The 19,906-nt window shown below is 47.2% G+C and overlaps 1 protein-coding gene across 2 annotated transcripts; it reads left to right on the top strand.

Moving 5' to 3' along the window:
• Positions 1-535: 535 nt before the first annotated feature.
• Positions 536-16,644, top strand: TYMP (thymidine phosphorylase). Of its 2 annotated transcripts, XM_083461451.1 has the most exons (9): positions 536-679; positions 2,393-2,595; positions 2,787-2,885; positions 3,025-3,154; positions 3,921-4,039; positions 6,213-6,375; positions 10,329-10,559; positions 12,651-12,791; positions 16,234-16,644. In XM_083461451.1, exons 1-9 carry the CDS (start codon positions 562-564, stop codon positions 16,401-16,403), a joined length of 1,374 nt encoding a protein of 457 aa, XP_083317577.1. In that variant the 5' UTR covers positions 536-561; the 3' UTR covers positions 16,404-16,644. The 2 variants fall into 2 exon arrangements, with proteins under 2 accessions (XP_083317577.1, XP_083317578.1); XM_083461452.1 differs by lacking the exon at positions 2,393-2,595.
• Positions 16,645-19,906: the final 3,262 nt, after the last annotated feature.

Raw genomic sequence — 19,906 nt, forward strand, 5'->3', positions numbered from 1 at the left:
AATTATGTAAAACTTTATTGTACAAATAACTCCATATTAGTAGAAATTGAGTGATATTTGTAAAGAAAAAGATCAAAGGAATGTATACAAAGCAGAAAGAAATGATATTATACAATGTAAACCTGTGAAAAAAAGAATGTTATATCAAACAGTATAATGAGAAGGGTGGGAAGGATTGGGCTGATGAGTACTTTTACTATGTAAATAACTTTGTCTCTTTTTAAAAAAATTGATTTCTTTGTTTCTTATCTTTGTTACTTCTTTATTTCTTTATAAATTTTCTATTTTATATAATATTCTTTTTTTTACCTATTAAGAGATAGTACATAATGTTTGTATAGACATGCAAATCTTTTAATCAATAAAGAATTGATAGTTAAAAAGAAAAAGAAAAAGAAAAGCCCAAGGTCTCGTTCCTGGTCCACCAATTCTAGTTCGGGACCCACAAGCATATTTGTGAAATTAAGATTTTTTAAATCCTCGCTTTACACTTGTTTCCACTGAATTGTATATGCCGTTGCATATACCCCTGCAGTTTCTGGAGCCCCCAATTCTGGCAACATGCTCAGCATCCCAGAAATAATCCGGAAGAAGCGGGATGGGGAGAAGCTGCAGCAGGAGGAGATCATCTACTTTGTCCAGGCTGTGTCCAGGAAGGCCTTGCAGGAAGGGCAAATTGGTAAGGAAGGTTCTGGGGCTGGGGAATCGGGGGGGTGGGATTGTGGGTGGGGCGAAGAGGAGGATGCATTCAAGAATGAAGAGGAAACTCTGCAAACAGGCACAGCCAGGGCAACCCTTCCCATGGCTTCCTATGTGGGGATTTAGCCAGAACTTATTTTTACGGCTCTCCAAAAATAATGATACAGGGTTCAAATGAAGAAGCACTGGAGACTTAGGATGCCTTCATAGGGTTTGCTTAACTTACAAGGAGCCCTAGGGGAAGCAGACTGACATTCCTGCAGCAGAAAACACAACCACTGGTCCTGCCTTCTTGTCTCTCCTTGCTATTTTTTGGAAATCTGCATTCAATTTCCTGTATCTTTCACTATTGTTTCACTATGGTTTCACTATGTTTGAGAGCCAGTGTGGTGTAGTGGTTAAGAGTGGTGGACTTGTAATCTGGTGAACCGGGTTCGTGTCTCCGCTCCTCCACATGCAGCTGCTGGGTGACTTTGGGCTAGTCACACTTCTCTGAAGTCTCTCAGCCTCACTCACCTCACAGAGTGTTTGTTGTGGGGGAGGAAGGGAAAGGAGAATGTGAGCCGCTTTGAGACTCCCTAGGGTAGTGATAAAGCGGGATATCAAATCCAAACTCTTCTTCTTCTCTTCTTACCTCCCTCGCATTTTGCTTGCCTTCTCTCTCCCGCTATTTGTAAGGCCTCATTGGACAGCCACTTTGCTTTCTTGCATTTCCTTTTCATGGGGATGGTTTTCGTTGCTGCCTCCTGTATAATGCTGCGAGCCTCCATCCATAGTTCTTCAGGCACTCTGTCCACCAAGGAAATAATTAATTCAAAGGAATTATGGAAACCAAGAGCTGGTTGATTTCATCTTGAGCAGCTGGATAGCATTCTCCTGAAATCTTGCATGCTTTTCCTTATTATATAGTTGTAAGTAGAATATCCGATGATTTCTTTAAAACTAAAAAAAGGGGGAAACTACCTAAAACTTGTGCAATCATATCTGTACAAATATCTCTTTTTAGCCATGTCTTTACAAATAGAGCTTTGGGTGAGCAGCCACAACAGGAGACTCTCTTGTGGCCTAGAATAATCACCTTGCTAGTGATCAAAAGAATTGATGCTTTTGAATTCTGGTGCTGGAGGAGACTCTTGAGAGTCCCATGGACTGCAAGAAGATCAAACCTCTTCATTCTTAAGGCAAACAGCCCTGAGTGCTCACTGGAAAGACAGATCGTGGAGCTGAGGCTCCAAGACTCTGGCCACCTCATGAGAAGAGAAGACTCCCTGGAAAAGACCCTGATGTTGGGAAAGATGGAGGGCACAAGGAGAAGGGGACGACAGAGGATGAGATGGTTGGACAGTGTTCTCGAAGCTACCAACATGAGTTTGACCAAACTGCGGGAGGCAGTGGAAGACAGGAGGGCCTGGCGTGCTCTGGTCCATGGGGTCACGAAGAGTTGGACATGACTAAATGACTAAACAACAACAACAACAAAGTGATCCAACACTTCGCTGTTCTCAGAATCAGAATGGTCGAGGTTCCACAGTATGGGCAGGTTCTTAAAACAATACAAAAACCTGCACAACCTACTGACTGAACCAAATCCAGCATGTGTGACATGCCAGGCCATGTCTGTGGCTTGTGCTAGCCCCTCTCAGAATATCTCTCTGGCTTAAGCACCTCACCCTCATCACCTGTTGCCTTCTAGGAGCGATGCTGATGGCCATCCGACTACAGGGCATGGAGCCTGATGAGACTCTGGTGCTGACGCAGGCAATGGCTACATCAGGGAGGGTCCTTGAGTGGCCGGAGAAATGGCAAGGGCTCCTGGTGGACAAGCACTCCACTGGGGGAGTGGGCGACAAAGTCAGCCTTCCTCTGGCACCAGCCTTGGCTGCCTGTGGCTGTAAGGTGAGTTGAGAAGGTTCTTCCAACCTCTCTGGTTCCTGGGCAAAAATGAAAGAGGCCCACAGCCCATTCTCAAGCCACGATGCTGAACTAGGTTAGCCATTCAGCAGACTCCTCTGAGCTTCTTAAAGAAACACCTTCTCCCCTACCCATAACCTAAGACAACCCAGACTTTCCTCCTTTCCTTTCAACAGGTGCCCATGATCAGTGGCCGAGGTCTGGGCCACACCGGAGGCACGCTGGACAAGCTGGAGTCCATACCTGGCTTCATGGTCTCCCAGAGCCCAGAACAGGTGAGGTGTCCCAGGTTGTGATGGAGACAAAGGGGCTTATGCGGTATGTGTTGAGGGTATGTGGCTGTCTGTTTTTGTCGGCCGAGAACTCTGATGAAGAGTGGCCCATGCAGACAGCCCAGGACTTGTTCTCTTGCAGATGAAGCAGATTCTGGAACAGGTTGGTTGCTGCATTGTGGAGCAGAGTTCAGAGCTGGTCCCAGCAGACAAGGTCCTCTATGCCCTGAGAGATGTAACAGCCACAGTGGACAGCTTGCCCCTCATCACAGGTATGGGGTGAGATCCAGTTGCAGGAGAAATTCCAGGTGCTGAGGCCCTGGCTATGGGCTTCTTCCAATTAGGCAGCTGTCAGGGAACTGTGGGCTGAGAAGGGGGAAACGCTGGGGAAATATAGAGAGCAGCCTCCGATAATGAGTAGCTGCACCTCGTCAGAGAGGGAAGATGAGGAGGGGCTGTCAGGAAACAATGAATCAGGGAGGGAGGGGCAACTTCCAAAGCTTCGCTCTTTACATAAGGGAGGAAGGAAGAGGAGAGGTTTCAGGAAGTTGTTATGCTGGAGAGGAAGAAAGGAGGGGCCAGTCTCGGCAACTGACACTGAATGAGTAGGACATGCTTTTAAGAGCTCCGTATTGTAAATAGTATAATGGACTTAATAAATCCTATAAAGCTGGCTGGAGTCCCGGGCTGTTATCTCTTCTAGCACCCACCAATCATCCTGACAGCAGCAGTTATGTGCCTGTAGCATAACTGACTTCATTATTCTTCATAATTGAAGAATTCATTAATTTGTCTAGCGTGTACCCCCCCAATTGCACCCAAGGCTACTACCGCCCCCTGGATTGTTCCAGCGCCGTCGCCCCCTCGCCCAGGAGACAGTATTGCCCACTTTGGGAAACACTGGCTTAGATGAACCCAACAATTTTTATTCTGTGAATAAAAGCCAATAGCACTTCATGTCTGGAGTCCTCTTCCTGACCTATGGATGTACCTGCATTCCTGACAGCCCCTTGGCACTGCCTCTCTCTTGCCTCACAGGCTCCATCCTGAGCAAGAAGGCTGTGGAGAACATCTCTGCCCTGGTTCTGGATGTGAAGTTTGGCAGCGCAGCCCTTTACCCCACCCTGGAGAGCGCCCAGCAGCTGGCTGAGAGCCTGGTGAGTCCTCAGAGAAGGGCCACTGGCTTCTGGAGGCTTTCAGCTCCTTCAGGGAGGAGAGGGCTATTGAGGGGCTACCAGCCAGGATGGCTTTGCCCTGCTGCCATAGTCGGGGGCAGCAGTGATTCTGAATCCCAGTTGCTTTTGAATCCTGCTTATGGACTGGCCACAGGCATCTGGTCAGCCACCATGAGAACAACAACAACAGGATGCTGGTCTAGATGGGCCATTGGCCTGATCCAGGAAGCCCTCCTTGTGTTCTGCTTCTTGGGATGGGGATTTGGAGACTGAATGTTCTCCTTAAATCCTTCTAGCGGCAGACAAAGATGATGGACTATGCGGAATTAGCCAAGCTGACCAGTAGAATCCAGAACCAAGGTGACCAAAAGTTTCAAAGAGACTGGAGTAAATTTATTGGGTATATGAATAATTATTGCAAAAATGGGAAGACACTGTTGTTGTTGTTTAGTCGTGTCCGACTCTTCGTGACCCCGTGGACCAGAGCACGCCAGGTACTCCTGTCTTCCACTGCCTCCCGCAGTTTGGTCAGACTCATGCTGCTAGCTTTGAGAACACTGTCCCACCATCTCATCCTCTGTCGTCCCCTTCTCCTTGTGCCCTCCATCTTTCCCAACATCAGGGTCTTTTCCAGGGAATCTTCTCTTCTCATGAGGTGGCCAAAGTCTTGGAGCCTCAGCTTCAGGATCTGTCCTTCCAGTGAGCACTCAGGGCTGATTTCCTTCAGAATGGATAGGTTTCATCTTCTTGCAGTCCATGGGACTCTCAAGAGTCTCCTCCAGCACCAGAATTCAAAAGCTTCAATTCTTCGGCAATCAGCACTAGTGGGATTGAAATAATGAAATTTAAAACATTTCTAGACCAAAGAGACAGAGTTGACTATAAGGACATAAAAGTCAGAAGTGGAGGTTTTAAAGTGCGATATAAAGTCTTGAAAACAAAAAAACCAGTTGAAGAGATGGAGGGAAGTCACGAGCTCAGCAGAGCAAAGAGTATTTTTATATGCTATTGTAATCATCATCACCATCCCACAGAGTGGTAGTGTTGGGAGGCGGGCATGGAGTGCTCGGTTCCGAATATAAGCCACACCTTAACTTTTCACAGTAGGAACTTAGAAAAAAAGTGTGGTTTATATTCAGGCCAATACGGTACTAAGAATAAGAATACGAATAAGAATAAGAATAAGAATAAGAATAAGAATAAGAATAAGAATAAGAATAAGAATAAGAATAAGAATAAGAATATCTTTAATGTCATTGCCCCCTTCGGGGACAATGAAATTACTTGACTGCTCCATAAAAACACTAATTAAACAATACAATATAATACAGCAAGGGAGATTAGATGACTTTCAAAGTTCGGGCTTCCCATTCAGGGCCGAGATCGCTCTGGAGAAGAAGCTGTTCTTAAGACGGCTCGTTCTTGTCTTCATCGTCCTGTATCTCTGTCCCGACAGGAAGAGCTCGAAGAGACAGTGACCAGGATGCGATGGATCTTTTACTATGTCCAGTGCCTTCCTATGGCACCTTGTGGCATAAATCTGCTCTAAGGTGGAGAGTGGGCAGCCAACAATGCTCTCTGCTGCCTTAACAACCCTGCACAGCCCCATCCTGTCCTGGGTAGTACAGCTTCCGTACCACACACATAAGCCATAAGTGAGCACGCTCTCAATGGCACAGTGATAGAAGGCAAGCAGCAGTTTCTGCGGAAGATGGTTTTTCCTTAGTATTCTCAAAAAGTACAGTCTCTGCTGTGCCTTCTTCACAAGCCCCCTTGTGTTGACACTCCAGGACAGATCCTCTTGTAATTCAATGCCCAGAAATCTGAACGTTGTTACCCTCTCCACACAGACCCCATCAATCAAAAGTGGCTGGACATTGCTCTTCTGTCTCCTGAAGTCCACCACAAGCTCCTTTGTCTTCCTTGTATTTATGAGCAAGTTGTTAGCTCTGCACCACTCTGTCAGCCGCTCCACCTCATCTCTATAATCCGTTTCACCCTCCCTTTCAGAGATGAGCCCAATAACACCTTAAACTTGGCCTGGAAGCAAATCGGCAACAAATGCAGTTCTCTGAGCACAAACATAGACATTCATTCATTCATTCATTCATTCATTCATTCATTCATTCATTCTCTCTCTCTCTGTCTGTCAAAGGTGTCTGTTGGGACCCAGCTAGGGATAAGCACATCAGCGGTGCTCAGCAAGATGGACGGACCTTTGGGGTCTCGAGTGGGTCACTCCTTGGAGGTCCTTGAATCCTTGGAGTGCTTGGAAGGACAAGGACCCAGGGATCTCCGTGAGCTGGTGACCACGCTAGGTCTGCACTGGGGGGGGGGGAACCTGAGTGGCATCATAAAACGTTTCAGTGTGTTGTGTGTGAGAGGGAGGGAGGGAGGGAGGGAAGGAAGCAACAAACCCCAAGACCCACTTGCTGTGGTGAGGTCCAGTGGCACCCACAAGGGCCCCGACTCCCAGGGGTTTCTCTCAACCAGCACCCACAAGTCCACTCTGGACTTGTAAGAAGGCCAATTTCCAAAAGCTGAAGGAGCTACTGGGTGTGATCCCGTGGTCAGAAATACTCATTGAGAAGGGAGTTGATGAAGGATGGGAGTTTCTAAAAGGAGAAATATTGAAGCCCCCAAAGCAGACTGTCAGGGGTCTGCTTTCAGGGAAGGGGGGAGAGACAGGAATGTACAGACAGCCTCCTCTGTTGAGCAGCTGCACTTTGTCAGAGTCTGGGGACGGGGAGCCTTCAGGAGAGAAAGGGGGGGGGGACGATGCAAAGGCTCAGTCAGGCTGAGGGGAGCCAAGACTTCCCAGGGAAGTGGATGTGCCTCTTCCATCGCATAGTTTTCGCCAGGGAATTTCACGTAAGGAAAAGAGGAGAGGGGAGTTTCCCAGGCTTTTATGCTGGAGGGCAAACAGGAAGAAGACACTTCCGGAATCTGCTAGCGATTAAGGCAGACATGGTTTTTGGACTTCTGCACTGTACATAAGTTTTTGCACTCAATAAATCCTGTAAAGACAGGCCAGAGTCCTGGCTGTTATCTTCGTGAGCAACCACACTCTCCCCTCACACAGACAATACCAACAAGAAAGAAAAGTGGGAGGCATCTAAGGAAACTGGCGTGGCTGCATAAGGACCTTACAGATGAACTGAGAGTTAAGAAGGGCATGTATAAGAAATGGAAGAAAGGGGAAATCACAAAGGAGAAGTAGAAACGAGTAGCCAACAGTTGCAGGAGGAAAATCAGGCTGGCTCGAGCTCAGAATGAGCTCAGGCTTGCAAGAGAGGTTAATGATAATAATAAAGGGTTGTGGGTTTTTTTTGCTATGTTCGAAGTAAGAGGAAGAGCAAGCAAGTGGCAGGTCCTTTGCGTGGGGAAGACGGAGAAATGCTATTGGGTGACAGAGAAAAGGTGGAACTACTCAACACCTACTCAACACCTACTTTGCCTCCGTCTTCACCCAAAAAGAAAGTGATGCCCAACCTGGTGATAACAGAATAAATTATGCAAGGAGGGAAAAGAGGTAATAAGGAAACATTGTTACGATATAGAAGCAATGAGGCAGCGAGTTGCAGCTAGCTGGAAAGCAAAACATGATGGAAATGTTGGGACTGTACCGTGGGAACCAGAAGGACAGTCTATTCACTGTGCGGAGCACCGGAATTAGCTCAGAGTGTAATATGAGCTGTACAGGAAGTACAGAAGGAGGAGTTCTTACTCTCTCGTGCTGTTGGAGTTTGAGGAGAGCAGACGTGTTTTCTGTAATGCTGCAAGGACAGAAATAAAGGCATGTAAATACATTTCTGTCTATCTCTTTCCCCTCCCTGGGGGGGAGCAGGGAGCAGGGAAGAGTGGTGTGTCCTTCTCACGCTGAGGAGGATCGCTGATCGCGACCTAGCCTGTATCCTGCCGGGAAACGCAGACAGGGAGGTCAACAAGGAGATCAAGCCGGGTGCCTGGAGAGTGGCCAGATTCTCCTGATAAGGCTTGAATTCCTGACAAACATCTAGCTACTTTAAAAGAATTCAGATCTCCAGGGCCTGATGAACTGCATCCAAGGGTACTAAAGGAGCTTGCGGATATAATCTCAGAGCCTTTGTCTTTGACCTTGACAGACTGGAGAACTGGGCAGAAGCTCACACAATTAATTTCAATAGGGACAAATGTCAGGTTCTGCCCTTAGGCAGGAAGAACCAGATGCACAAATACATGATGGGGGACATCTGGCTTACTAGCAGGACATGTGAAAAGGATCTGGGGGTCTTGGTGGACCACAAGCTGAACATGAGTCCACAGCGTGATGCAGCAGCAAAAAAGGCCAATGCTATTCTCGGCTACATCAACAGAAGTCTAGTGTCCAGATCAAGGGAAGTCATAGTCCCACTCTATTCTGCCTTGGTCAGACCACACCTGGAATATGGTGTCCAGTTCTGGGCACCACAATTTAAGAAGGAAGTTGACAAGCTGGCAGGTGTGCAGAGGAGGGCGACCAAGATGATCAAGGGTCTGGAAACTAAGCCTGATGAGGAACGGTTGAAGGAGCTGGATATGTTTAACCTGGAAAAGAAGAGACTGAGAGGAGATATGAGAGCCATCTTCAAATATCTTAAGGGCTGTCACATTGAGGAGGGAGCATGCTTGTTTTCTCTTCCTCTGGAGGGTAGGGTTGTGAAGTAATGAGGGGAGTCTGGTACCCTTCCTCTGCCACTCAGCTTTTCCGAACTTGTAGCAGAGTAAACACAGCATGTGCTGCTGTGTGCGAGCATGCAGAAAACAGAGTCTGTACGCGGCTTCTTCTCTAATCTCTAAACAGCTTTATTTATGTACAGCAGCAGTAAATCAACATCTCCGGGAGAACGCGACGACATGTCTCCCATCTCGGCCAAAACCGAAAGCAGACTGAACACAGAACAAAGTGTTAGTTTCTGTTTTGCCACTGAGCAGCTGCTTAGAGTCACAAGGCTCTGTTTACATTCCAGAGACAGTCCAGGCTGTTGGAAGTCTCACGGGAGATGGGAGACGGATGTGACGTACTGGTTTCTCTGTTCCTTTGTTCCAGTTGCTCTCTGCTTTCATAGAGAGAGGATGTATTTTTCTTTGCTGTCTGCATAGCGAGAAATAAAACTCTTTAGCCATGTAGCCATAAATCTCATCACTTCCCTGTGCTGGAATCTCTGCTGAACTGGAATGTGCCTGAGGCCTCATCAAAGGCTCAGGTCGTTAATTAACGTCGGAGGATGAGCTTTATCAGCTCGGTCGAACGGAGATTCCGACACAAAGAACAGATCCCCCGGATGGAGACCACCCCCCAGTGGGCAAAACGCAGACACTGAGCTGTTTAACCCTATAAGCTCTGATTCTCCTCACACCCCCTCTCATCCTGCACCCACCGCTGGGGGCTCGTAAGCAACAACACTTACCCCAAAAGCAACCCTGCACAGAACTCACTGTGCCTCTGGAAACCCAAAGGTTTAGTAAACCCATCTGCCAGATTCTGCTGCCTTGGACAGTACTGCAGCTTCACCAAGCCTGTCTGGACACTCTGACACACATTTTGGAAACGGATGTCTAGATGCTTGGTTCTGGACTTGAACTGTCCAGACCCTGCCAACTTCGGACAGGGTTGATTGTCTTCCCAAACAGTGATGGGCAAACAACAATCCCCTACTGGAAGTAGGAGCATATGCCCTGATTCTCCTCACAAGGACTTGAGTCAATGGCTTCAAGTTGCAAGAAAGGAGATTCCGACTAAACATTCGGAAAAACTTTCTGACAGTAAGAGCTTCTCAGCAGTGGAACAGACTCCCACGAGAGATGGTGGACTCTCCTTCCTTGGAGGTTTTTAAGCAGAGGTTGGGTGGCCATCTGTCATGGATGCTTTAGCTGAAATCCCCGCATTGCAGGGGGTTGGACTAGATGACCCTTGGGTCCCTTCCAAGAATCTATGATTCTATGATTTTATTTTCAGTATAAACAGGACTCCGTTTTTGCAGCTACACACACTCACACAGCAAAGGCTCCCGTTTCCAAAAAGGACAGGAGGGGGGGTGGTCTTATCTCTCCACCACTTTTAATTGTGGAGGGGAGGAAAAAAGGAAAGTTAGGACATTATGGGATCAAATCAGAAACTGGGATGGCTTCTGTGTTTCTGGGAAATCGGGACACTTGGAGGGCATGAGGGTGTGAGTTGGGGTGGGTGGGGAAAGGAAGCCTCTCTCTCCATGGACCACCCAACTCATCCATTTTTATTCCATCTCTCCAGGAGGAACCTTACTGTGGCAGTGCGGGAGAGCCAGCTCTGTTTCCCAAGGCACTGTCCGCATTGCCAAAGCCCTGGACGATGGCTCTGCCCTGAGGACTTTCCAGGCCATGCTGGAAGCGCAAGGAGTGGAGGCCAACGTGGCCCATGCCCTATGTGCCGGGGGTCAGGAAGAGCGATTCCAGGTGCTGGGGCAAGCCTGGGCGCAGGAGGAACTGGCGGCTCTGCGTGATGGTGAGGAAGGGGGTGAGCTGTTAGGGATTTTTATCCACCCGTGCTGCTCCAGCAAGTAGCACTATGTACGTTTATATCATGTGAGTGCCTGAGAGCGTGAGCAGGAAGTCTCAGCACTGTTAAAAAGTTAATAATAATGATAATTTATTATTTATACCCCACCCATCTGGCAGAGTTTCCCCAGCCACTCTGGGCGGCTTCCAATCAAGTGTTAAAAACAACACAGCATCAAATATTATAAACTTCCCTAAACAGGGCTGCCTTCAGATGTCTTTTAAAAAGAAGATAGCTGCTTATTTCCTTCACATCTGAAGGGAGGGCGTTCCACAGGGCAGGCGCCACTACCGAGAAGGCCCTCTGCCTGGTTCCCTGTAACCTCATTTCTCACAATGAGGGAACCGCCAGAAGGCCCTCGGAGCTGGATCTCAGTGTCCGGGCAGAAGGATGGGGGTGGAGACGCTCCTTCAGGTATACTGGGCCGAGGCCATTTAGGACTTTCAAGGTCAGCACCAACACTTTGAATTGTGCCCGGAAATGTACTGAGAGCCAATGTAGGACTTTCAAGACCAGTGTTATATGGTCTTGGCGGCCACTCCCAGTCACCAGTCTGGCTGCTGCATTCTGGATTAGTTGTAGTTTCTGGGTCACCTTCAAAGGTAGCCCCACGTAGAGCGCATTACAGTAGTCCAAGCGGGAGATAACCAGAGCATGCACCACTCTCGCGAGGCAGTCCGCAGAGAGATAGGATCTCAGCCTACGTACCAGATGGAGCTGGTAGACAGCTGCCCTGGACACAGAACTGACCTGTGCCTCCATGGACAGCTGTGAGTCCAAAATGACCTGGCACAGTTACCCCATTCAGGACCAGGGAATCCTCCACACCTGCCCGCCTCCTGTCCCCCAGAAACAGTACTTCTGTCTTGTCAGGATTCAACCTCAATCTGTTAGCTGCCATCCATCCTCCAGGCACTCACATAGGACCTTCACCGCCTTCACTGGTTCTGATTTAAAAGAGAGGTAGAGCTGGGTGTCATCTGCATTAGTTTCACTTCTGTGTGTGATGCTTTTCTGTACTGCTGCTGAAAGAGCACAGATATGCTGATGGATTCTTTGTATATAGACTGTAAAATAAAGTAATTTAGAGCTACTGATTGACTCTTTCTTCTGTGATGAGATGCCAGAAGATGAGTGTGCTCTGCTCAGGAGGGAGGGGTCGCTTATCACCGGTCTCTCTGGACTGAGGGGAGATTTACAGCCAGAGAGTGACCATCGGAGAAATGCAATCATTCCAAACCTACCAGGCACTGGCGGAATGGCGTTCTCAATAACATCAAATAGTCTCAGACGCACAAGCATGGCCTCCATCTTGAGTGCCCAGCACCTGACGCAAAGTGAGATATAGGTCCTCCTTCAACTTCTCTGACAAGGGAGCAGGGCCTTTTCTGTGGTGGCTCCCCGTTCGCAGAATGCTCTCCCCAGAGAGGCCCACCTGGCACCATCATTACATGTCTTTAGGCACCAGGCAAAAGCATTCCTCTTTACTATGGCTCTTAAATAATTTATAGCCTGTGAAAATGTGGGGGAGAGGACTGCTATTGTGATGATTGTTCTATTTTATTATGCTTTTTATTATGTTTTTATTATTGATGCTCTGTAATGTGTTTACACACACACACACACACACACACACACACACACACACACACACACACAGCTGGTCACCCAACCTCTGCTTAAAAACCTCCAAGGAAGCAGAGCCCACTAACTGTAAGTCAGGCTTCGTCAAACTCTGCCCTCCAGAATATTTTGGCCTACAACTCCCATGATCCCTAGCTAGCAGGACCAGTGGTCAGGGATGATGGGAACTGTAGTCTCAAAAACATCTGAAGAGCCGAGTTTGAGGAAGCCTGCTGTAAGTAATTTGCTCCACTGTCAAATGTCTCTCACTCTTAAAATGTTCTTCCAAATGTTCAGTTGGAATCTCCTTTCTTGGAATCTGAGTCCATCGGTTCAGGTCCTACCTTCCGGAGCAGGAGAAAACAAGCTCGCTCCTTCTTCCATGCTAACCACCGTCCTGACTTTCCTCCACAGGGACAGTCCAGCAGATCCTTGGCCTCCCTATTGCCCGGGTAATACATGGTCTGGGAGGCGGCCGCAGCCAGAAGGGGCAAATGATCAATCACAGAGTGGGAGCTGAGGTGCTTGTCTCTGTGGGGCAGAAAGTGAGGAAAGGTAAGGACTTCAAGCGGGGTGTGTGTGGGTGTGGGTGAGAGGGTGTGTGTGTGTTCATCTTCTAGTTTGGTCCACTTTTGTACATGGGATGGGGCAGTTGGGTGTTGTAGGAATTCTAAGGTCCCAAATAGAAAATAAACGTTCTTAAATGTACAAGTCAAACACATACATAAGATAAATAAAGGTAAAGGGTAAAGGGACCCCTGACCATTAGGTCCAGTCACGGCCGACTCTGGGGTTGAAGAAGACTGTATTCTGCTCTGGTCAGACCTCACCTGGAGTACTGTGTCCAGTTCTGGGCACCACAGTTCAAGAAGGACACTGACAAACTGGAACGTGTCCAGAGGAGGGCAACCAAAATGGTAAAGGCCTGGAAACGATGCCTTATGACGAACGGCTAAGGGAGCTGGGCATGTTTAGCCTGGAGAAGAGGAGGTTAAGGGGTGATATGATAGCCATGTTCAAATATATAAAAGGATGTCATATAGAGGAGGGAGAAAGGTTGTTTTCTGCTGCTCCAGAGAAGCGGACACGGAGCAATGGATCCAAACTACAAGAAAGAAGATTCCACCTAAACATTAGGAAGAACTTCCTGACAGTAAGAGCTGTTCGACAGTGGAATTTGCTGCCAAGGAGTGTGTTGGAGTCTCCTTCTTTGGAGGTCTTTAAGCAGAGGCTTGACAACCATATGTCAGGAGTGCTCTGATGGTGTTTCCTGCTTGGCAGGGGGTTGGACTCGATGGCCCTTGTGGTCTATTCCAACTCTATGATTCTACGATTCTAAGAAGAAGAAGAATTTGGATTTGATATCCCGCCTTTCACTCCCCTTCAGGAGTCTCAAAGTGGCTAACATTCTCCTTTCCCTTCCTCCCCCACAACAAACACTCTGTGAGGTGAGTGGGGCTGAGAGACTTCAGAGAAGTGTGACTGGCCCAAGGTCACCCAGCAGCTGCATGTGGAGGAGTGGAGACGCGAACCCGGTTCCCCAGATTACAAGACTACCGCTCCTAACCACTACACCACACTGGCTCATCTCGCTTTACTGGCCGAGGGAGCCGGCTTACAGCTTCTGGATCATGTGGCCAGCATGACTAAGCCGCTTCTGGCGAACCAGAGCAGCACACCAAAACGCCATTAACCTTCTCGCCAGAGCGGTACCTATTTATCTACTTGCACTTTGACGTGCTTTTGAACTGCTAGGTTGGCAGGAGCAGGGACCGAGCAATGGGAGCTCACCCAGTTGCGGGGATTCGAACCGCCGACCTTCTGATCAGCAAGTCCTAGGCTCTGTGGTTTAACCCACAGCGCCACCTGCATCCCATTTAGGTACATACGTAAGTATATAAACCACATGTCTGAAACAGTACAGGAGAGCTATCTTAAAGCCATTTTGACTCTCCCAAATTGACCTCAAATATTTCTCTGCAAGGAGGAAGGAAATGGGAAAGCCCCTCCATTGTCTTTTGCTTACCTGTCTTAAAGGCATATTTGCGTATGAATAGGGTGAGCCTGTGACCTGGACTCAGGAACTACAGTATTAGCCATCACAAAAGAATGGCCAGGCTGCCCAGGTAAAGCAATCAGTGACCATTAACAGATATCCTGGCAAACAGGATTTCTGCTGTAGACCTTTTTTGATGTATGCACGATGTTTCGGGGTGTGGTCTTGGGCTACAGGGTGGGCAATTTCAAAAGTCTATATAAGGGCTTGCACACCATTGTTCTGGGTTCCTCCTCCCTCCTGCGTGGGGTGAGTGGGGGACCCTGTTGCAACAGTTTAATAATTATCAGGCTTACCAGCCGCTTTGCTTCTCTATATACTCTGGTTGGCCTCTGTTATTTTCTCCTTCCGATAGGGTCCCACTTAAGGACTCTATACGGGCTCTTGGGTACCCCATAAGGGAAAAGGAGCAGTTTTTTTCTTATAATGTGGGGGAGGCACAATCTTGATTCAGACAGCAGAGTTTCTTGGTCCACCCCTGTCAATAGGGTGTCCTCCCAAGTGTTTTGCGTCACAACTTCCATCAGCCCTAGCCAGTGTGTATAGGGGTCATGGTGTTAGAATTCCTGCTCCATGATTGCAGTCATGGGATTGTTGTCTATCACATGACAGTATATGTTTTGACTCCACAGAGTGGGAAGTGACAGAGACAGGATGTTTGTGTTACTGTGTTCCGTGAAGTGGGACTATTGTCCTTTGTTCTTTTTCTCTTTGCTGTCTGATGCTAGAGAGAGAGGGAGCCATGTTGCAGTGCTCCGTGTGTGTTTATGTGTAAATAAAGTAGATTAGCCAACTGGCTGGCTTCAGGAGCTGCTCGGAAGTCCCCATATGATAGTGGTGCAGGGGATCTCAGATGTAGCTTCTGGGCTGCCTCCACCTTCCCTGACCCCAGCAACTAAGCTGTGAAGGGAGGCTTCATGCTGCCTATCGGAGCAGCCTCACAACTCCTACTTGCATGCAAGCAGGAGCAAGGCAGGGATCTCTCAGCTGTGAAGGGGAGGCTTCATGCTGCCTATCAGAGCTTGCGTGCAAGCAGGAGCGGGGCGGGGATCTCTCAGTTAGGCAACGGAAAGCCTCCCTTCCCAGCTGAGAGATCCCCACCCCCTCCTGCTTGCACGCAAGTAGGAATGGGATTGGGGCTGCTCCGATGGGAAGGGAGGCATCGTGCACCACTTCCCCACCACCAAAGTACCAACAACTCAGGGGCTGCCCAGGCTCATGGAGAAAGGAGACAGAAGCCTCGGAGGAAGGGGAAATGTGGCAGTCAAAGTCAAGGCAGTGGCCACCCCTCTGCCACCGCCATCACTGCATCATCAATGTCCCGAATACAGTGGTGCCCCGCAAGACGAATGCCTCGCAAGACGGAAAACCCGCTAGACGAAAGGGTTTTCCGTTTTGGAGGTGCTTCGCAAAACAAATTTCCTATGGGCTTGCTTCGCAAGACGATAATGTCTTGCGAGTTCCTGCAGGTTTTTTCCCTCCCCCCCTTTTTCTAAGCCGCTAAGCCGCTTATCAGCTGATCCGCTAAGCCGCTTAACAGCTGATCCGCTAAGCCGCTAAGCCACTTATTAGCTGACCCGCTAAGCCGCTAAGCCGCTTATCAGCTGATCCGCTAAGCCCGCTAAGCCGCTAATAGCGCTAATCCACTAAGCCGCTAATGGGCTTGCTTCGCAAGACGAAAAAACCGCAAGACGAAGAGACTCGCGGAACGGATTCTTTTCGTCTTGCGAGGCACCACTGTATGTAGTATTTATTTATTTATTTAAAGTCATTGAAGTCATTGAAAAAACACCTTAGGATAGGAGATTTGCTCTTGTGCTTGAATCCTGCTTGTGGCATTTGTTTGGCCCCAGAACAGGATGCTGGGCTGGTCAGGCCATTGGCCTGATCCAGCACGCTCTTCTTATGTCCTTACAACTACTTCTTTCCCCTCCCTTCCAGGGGATCCGTGGATCCAGATCCATTATGAGAATCCAGAGTTGGGTGATGCTGGCCGGCGTGAGTTGCAGGAGGCATTGATCCTGGAAGACTCTGAGCCCTTCGTTCCTGGCTCAAAGGTGGCAAGAACTATTCTCCCGCAGGGCAAATGGGCCAGGGCAGATAAAGATTAGCAGGGCTGAAGTGGGCTGAACAAAGTCAGCCCCCTGTCGACTGTCCACAGGGTGCGGGACGAAATGGGCCATGCGACCGATCATGTTAGGATCACTGTGCTTAGCTCTTGAATCACTTACAGCCTTGGAATGGGGGGCTTCTTCTATTTTTACTGAACCCATGGCAGGATGAGAGAATGCGAGTTTTGATTTGGCAGGATTTGAGTAATACTTGTAACTTGATAGGGCTTAATCTAACGGACTTTGAAAATTCTGACCCCAAAGATACTTGGGAAATTATCAGGAAGAATTTTACAGAAAAAAGTGCTCTCTCCACTCTTGAGGTTGCAAAGCACAATACTTGCTCTCCTCTCTATTTAAATCTCCCTTTGTGTAGAGATTTTCAAAAGGGATACATAACAAATCTGAAGAATCATGAATGGTGCAGGCTGTTTATGTTAGCCAGATTTATATGTTTCCCTCACTGATAGTGAGAGGAAGATATTTAGCTCTCCCAGAATCAGAGCGTCTCTGCATATGTAGTAAAAAGGAACCTGATACTTTGGAGCGTATTTTCTTTTCTTGTGATTTGGCATTTATGCCAGAAGAAAATTATTAGAGGCCTTACAACTTAATAGGCAGATTTCTATGCTACCAACAGTTCAGGACCGGCTTTCGGACAGGAATGATCAAATTACTTTAATAGTGGCTGAATTTTTGAGTGCTGTCCATGTAGAAAGACTGGGCCGTTATAAAGAGAATTAGTGGTTCTTAATTGATCGGGGATTCGGTAGCGCTGTATTGTATTATTTATGCAAATTGATTTTCTCTGGAGTCAAAGATCTGACTGGGACGAACCTTGTTATGTTGAGTTCGTATTTTGCACACTTTGTATATGGGGTCTGTTTGATAATGTGTGGTTTGCTATGCCTAATAAAGGCTCTTGATTGATTAATACTTGTAATGTACTAAAAAACTAAGGTAAAAATGAATTACTTTCAGAAAAATGGAGAAATTATATGATGCAGTAGACAAAGTTTGATGATGGAAACCAGGGAGGGGCAGAGGGAAGTCTAGGGAATCCTAAATGTTGATGATTATGATTACCCTTTGAATTCAAATGTATAGTGTAAAACTGAATAAAAAAATGTGAAAAGAGAAAATGTGAGTTTTGCAATGCTCCCCCTTCCCTTATAGAGGTGGCACAATGCAATTTTTGTTGCATGTTTTGAAATTTGCAGTATATTTCCATGTCCTGTGCTGTCATAACGCCCATTCTTGAATGGCACTCAGGTCCATTTCTGAGAAGTTTCTGCTGTGTATGCTTAAGAAAACCGTTATTGGGGCACTTTCAGAATTCTGCTACTATGCGGGTGGAATTTAGTCATGTCCTGGTGTGATAAGAATTTTAAGGTCTCAGATATATATTAAATGTTCATAAATATACCAACCAAGCACATACATAGATCAGCACAGGAAGACCTGAAACCATTTTGATTCCCAAACTGAAATGTTTTCTCTGCAAGGTCAAAGGTAAATGGAAAAGCCTCCCCATTGTCTTTTCCTTCACAAATCCTCTTTTAAGGGCACATTTAAGATATGAATAGGGTGTCAGCCTGTGACCTGCCTCAGGAGCTAAGTATTTATCATTACAAAAGATTGTCCAGGCTCTCCAGGCAATCCAGTCAAGTGACCATTAAACAGGTAATCTGTCAGACGAGATAAACAACGCACTCAGATTTCTGCTGTAGACCGCCTTTTCTGTGATGTAGGTATGATGTATCTGGGGGGGTGGTCTTAGGTTACACCCCTTCTGTGATGTATGTATGATGTATGGAGGGGTGGTCTTGAGCTCCAGGGCAGGGAATTTAAAATGTCTATAGAGGCCTTGTGCGCCATTGTTCTGGGTTCTTCCTCCTCTCCTGCGTGTGAGGGGAGCACCCTGTTGCAACAGATCAATAAAGATCAGGCTTACTAGCTGCTTTGCTTCTTAATATTCTCTGGTTGGCCTCTGTTATTTTCTCCTACCAACAGGGAACCTACGTAAGGACTCTATATGGGCTCTTGGGTACCCCATAAGGGGAAAAAGGGCAGAGTTTTGTTTACAACACTGGCAAATTCAGGTTGTGTACTTTAAAGGACTTTCTAGCCAGGTTTGTGGATAGGCCCTGGATTCTACAGAGCAAAAAGAAGAGATGGTGCTGTTAGGCACACAGTTCAGCTTCTTAAGAAACTCGCTTTCCCTTTGAAACAATCCCAAGAACCTTGCCCAAATGGCTGTGGAGATATTCTTAGGAGCACTGGAGCCATAGCAAGCACATTGTAGGAAGCCAGAGGATTGGCTGATTAAGGCTTCCTGCGGTCAGAGGTGTGGGAAGTATGACTGCAGTGCCCGATTTATGTATAAGCTAAACAAGCTACAGCTTAGGGCCCCACTCTCTTGGGGACCCCAAAAAATTAAAAGGAAAAAAACACCTGGATGCACATTTCCAAAACATAAGATAAAAAACAAATGAAATAAAACCTACCTACAGCAACAATGTTTTGTGTTGTGTAGGCTCCTAGGATGCAAGTCATGGGCCCCGCCTGCTAGCCTGCTCCCTAAAATATCACTGCTTTTCTCCTTTCTATATATAGGGTGCCTACATTCGGCTCTTTATAATTATTAGTAGTTTGCATCACATATTTACACCTATTATTATTTCATGTTATAGCAAGTTTCTAGAGACTAGATTACGAGTCTTTGTAAATTGTGTTTCTAAAGGAACTTTTGTTATTGCCAAATGCCAATGTGTTTGCATTATTAAGTTCGTTATTAATAAAAAATCATTTTAAGTTAGAGCCTAATAATTATTTCACTATTAATATACTTCTTAATTGTATTTCAGTTCAACAATTACATTGATAAAATACATTTTTGTTATGTGCAAATGTCTTTAGAAACCAATTAGGTCCATAAATTATTGTATAGCATATATTCAAGACAAAAAACAGCGACCATTTGTTGTTAACAAAGGACAGCTGGACATATCAAGGGCCCCAGTAGCTTAGGGCCTCATCAAACCTAAATCTGACCTTGTGTGACTGGCAGAAGGAGAGCACATGATGCAAATTGGGAAAGGTATGTGCAGTTTTCTCAGGCTCCAGAATTTATACAGATTGCAGAATTTCGCCCTTATGGGCACCAAATTTTGATTTTTTTTGCTTCAAGCTCACAAAATAGGGAAATTAGCAAATATTGCAGTTATGGATATCTTTGCCTCCCTGCCCCCTATAAAGCCCACCATGCAGAAATGGGAAAACCCACACTTCCCAGCCTTGCTTCAACTCACCCACACTTAAGACAACTGGATAGACTTAGGGGTGATTCAGCCAGGGGAATCCAGCCAAAGAATCCGGGAACAGGGAACAGGGCCACCTCGCTGAACCCAGGCCCCCCAGCTCTGAGGACCCTCCCAGGCCTTGGATGCTGCCCACCCCACTTCCCTCCCCAGGCCCCAATCTCCAGCAACAACACAAAGCAC

This window comes from Podarcis liolepis, assembly GCF_965112155.1.
Source record: "Podarcis liolepis genome assembly, chromosome: 10".
Lineage (NCBI taxonomy): Eukaryota > Metazoa > Chordata > Lepidosauria > Squamata > Lacertidae > Podarcis > Podarcis liolepis.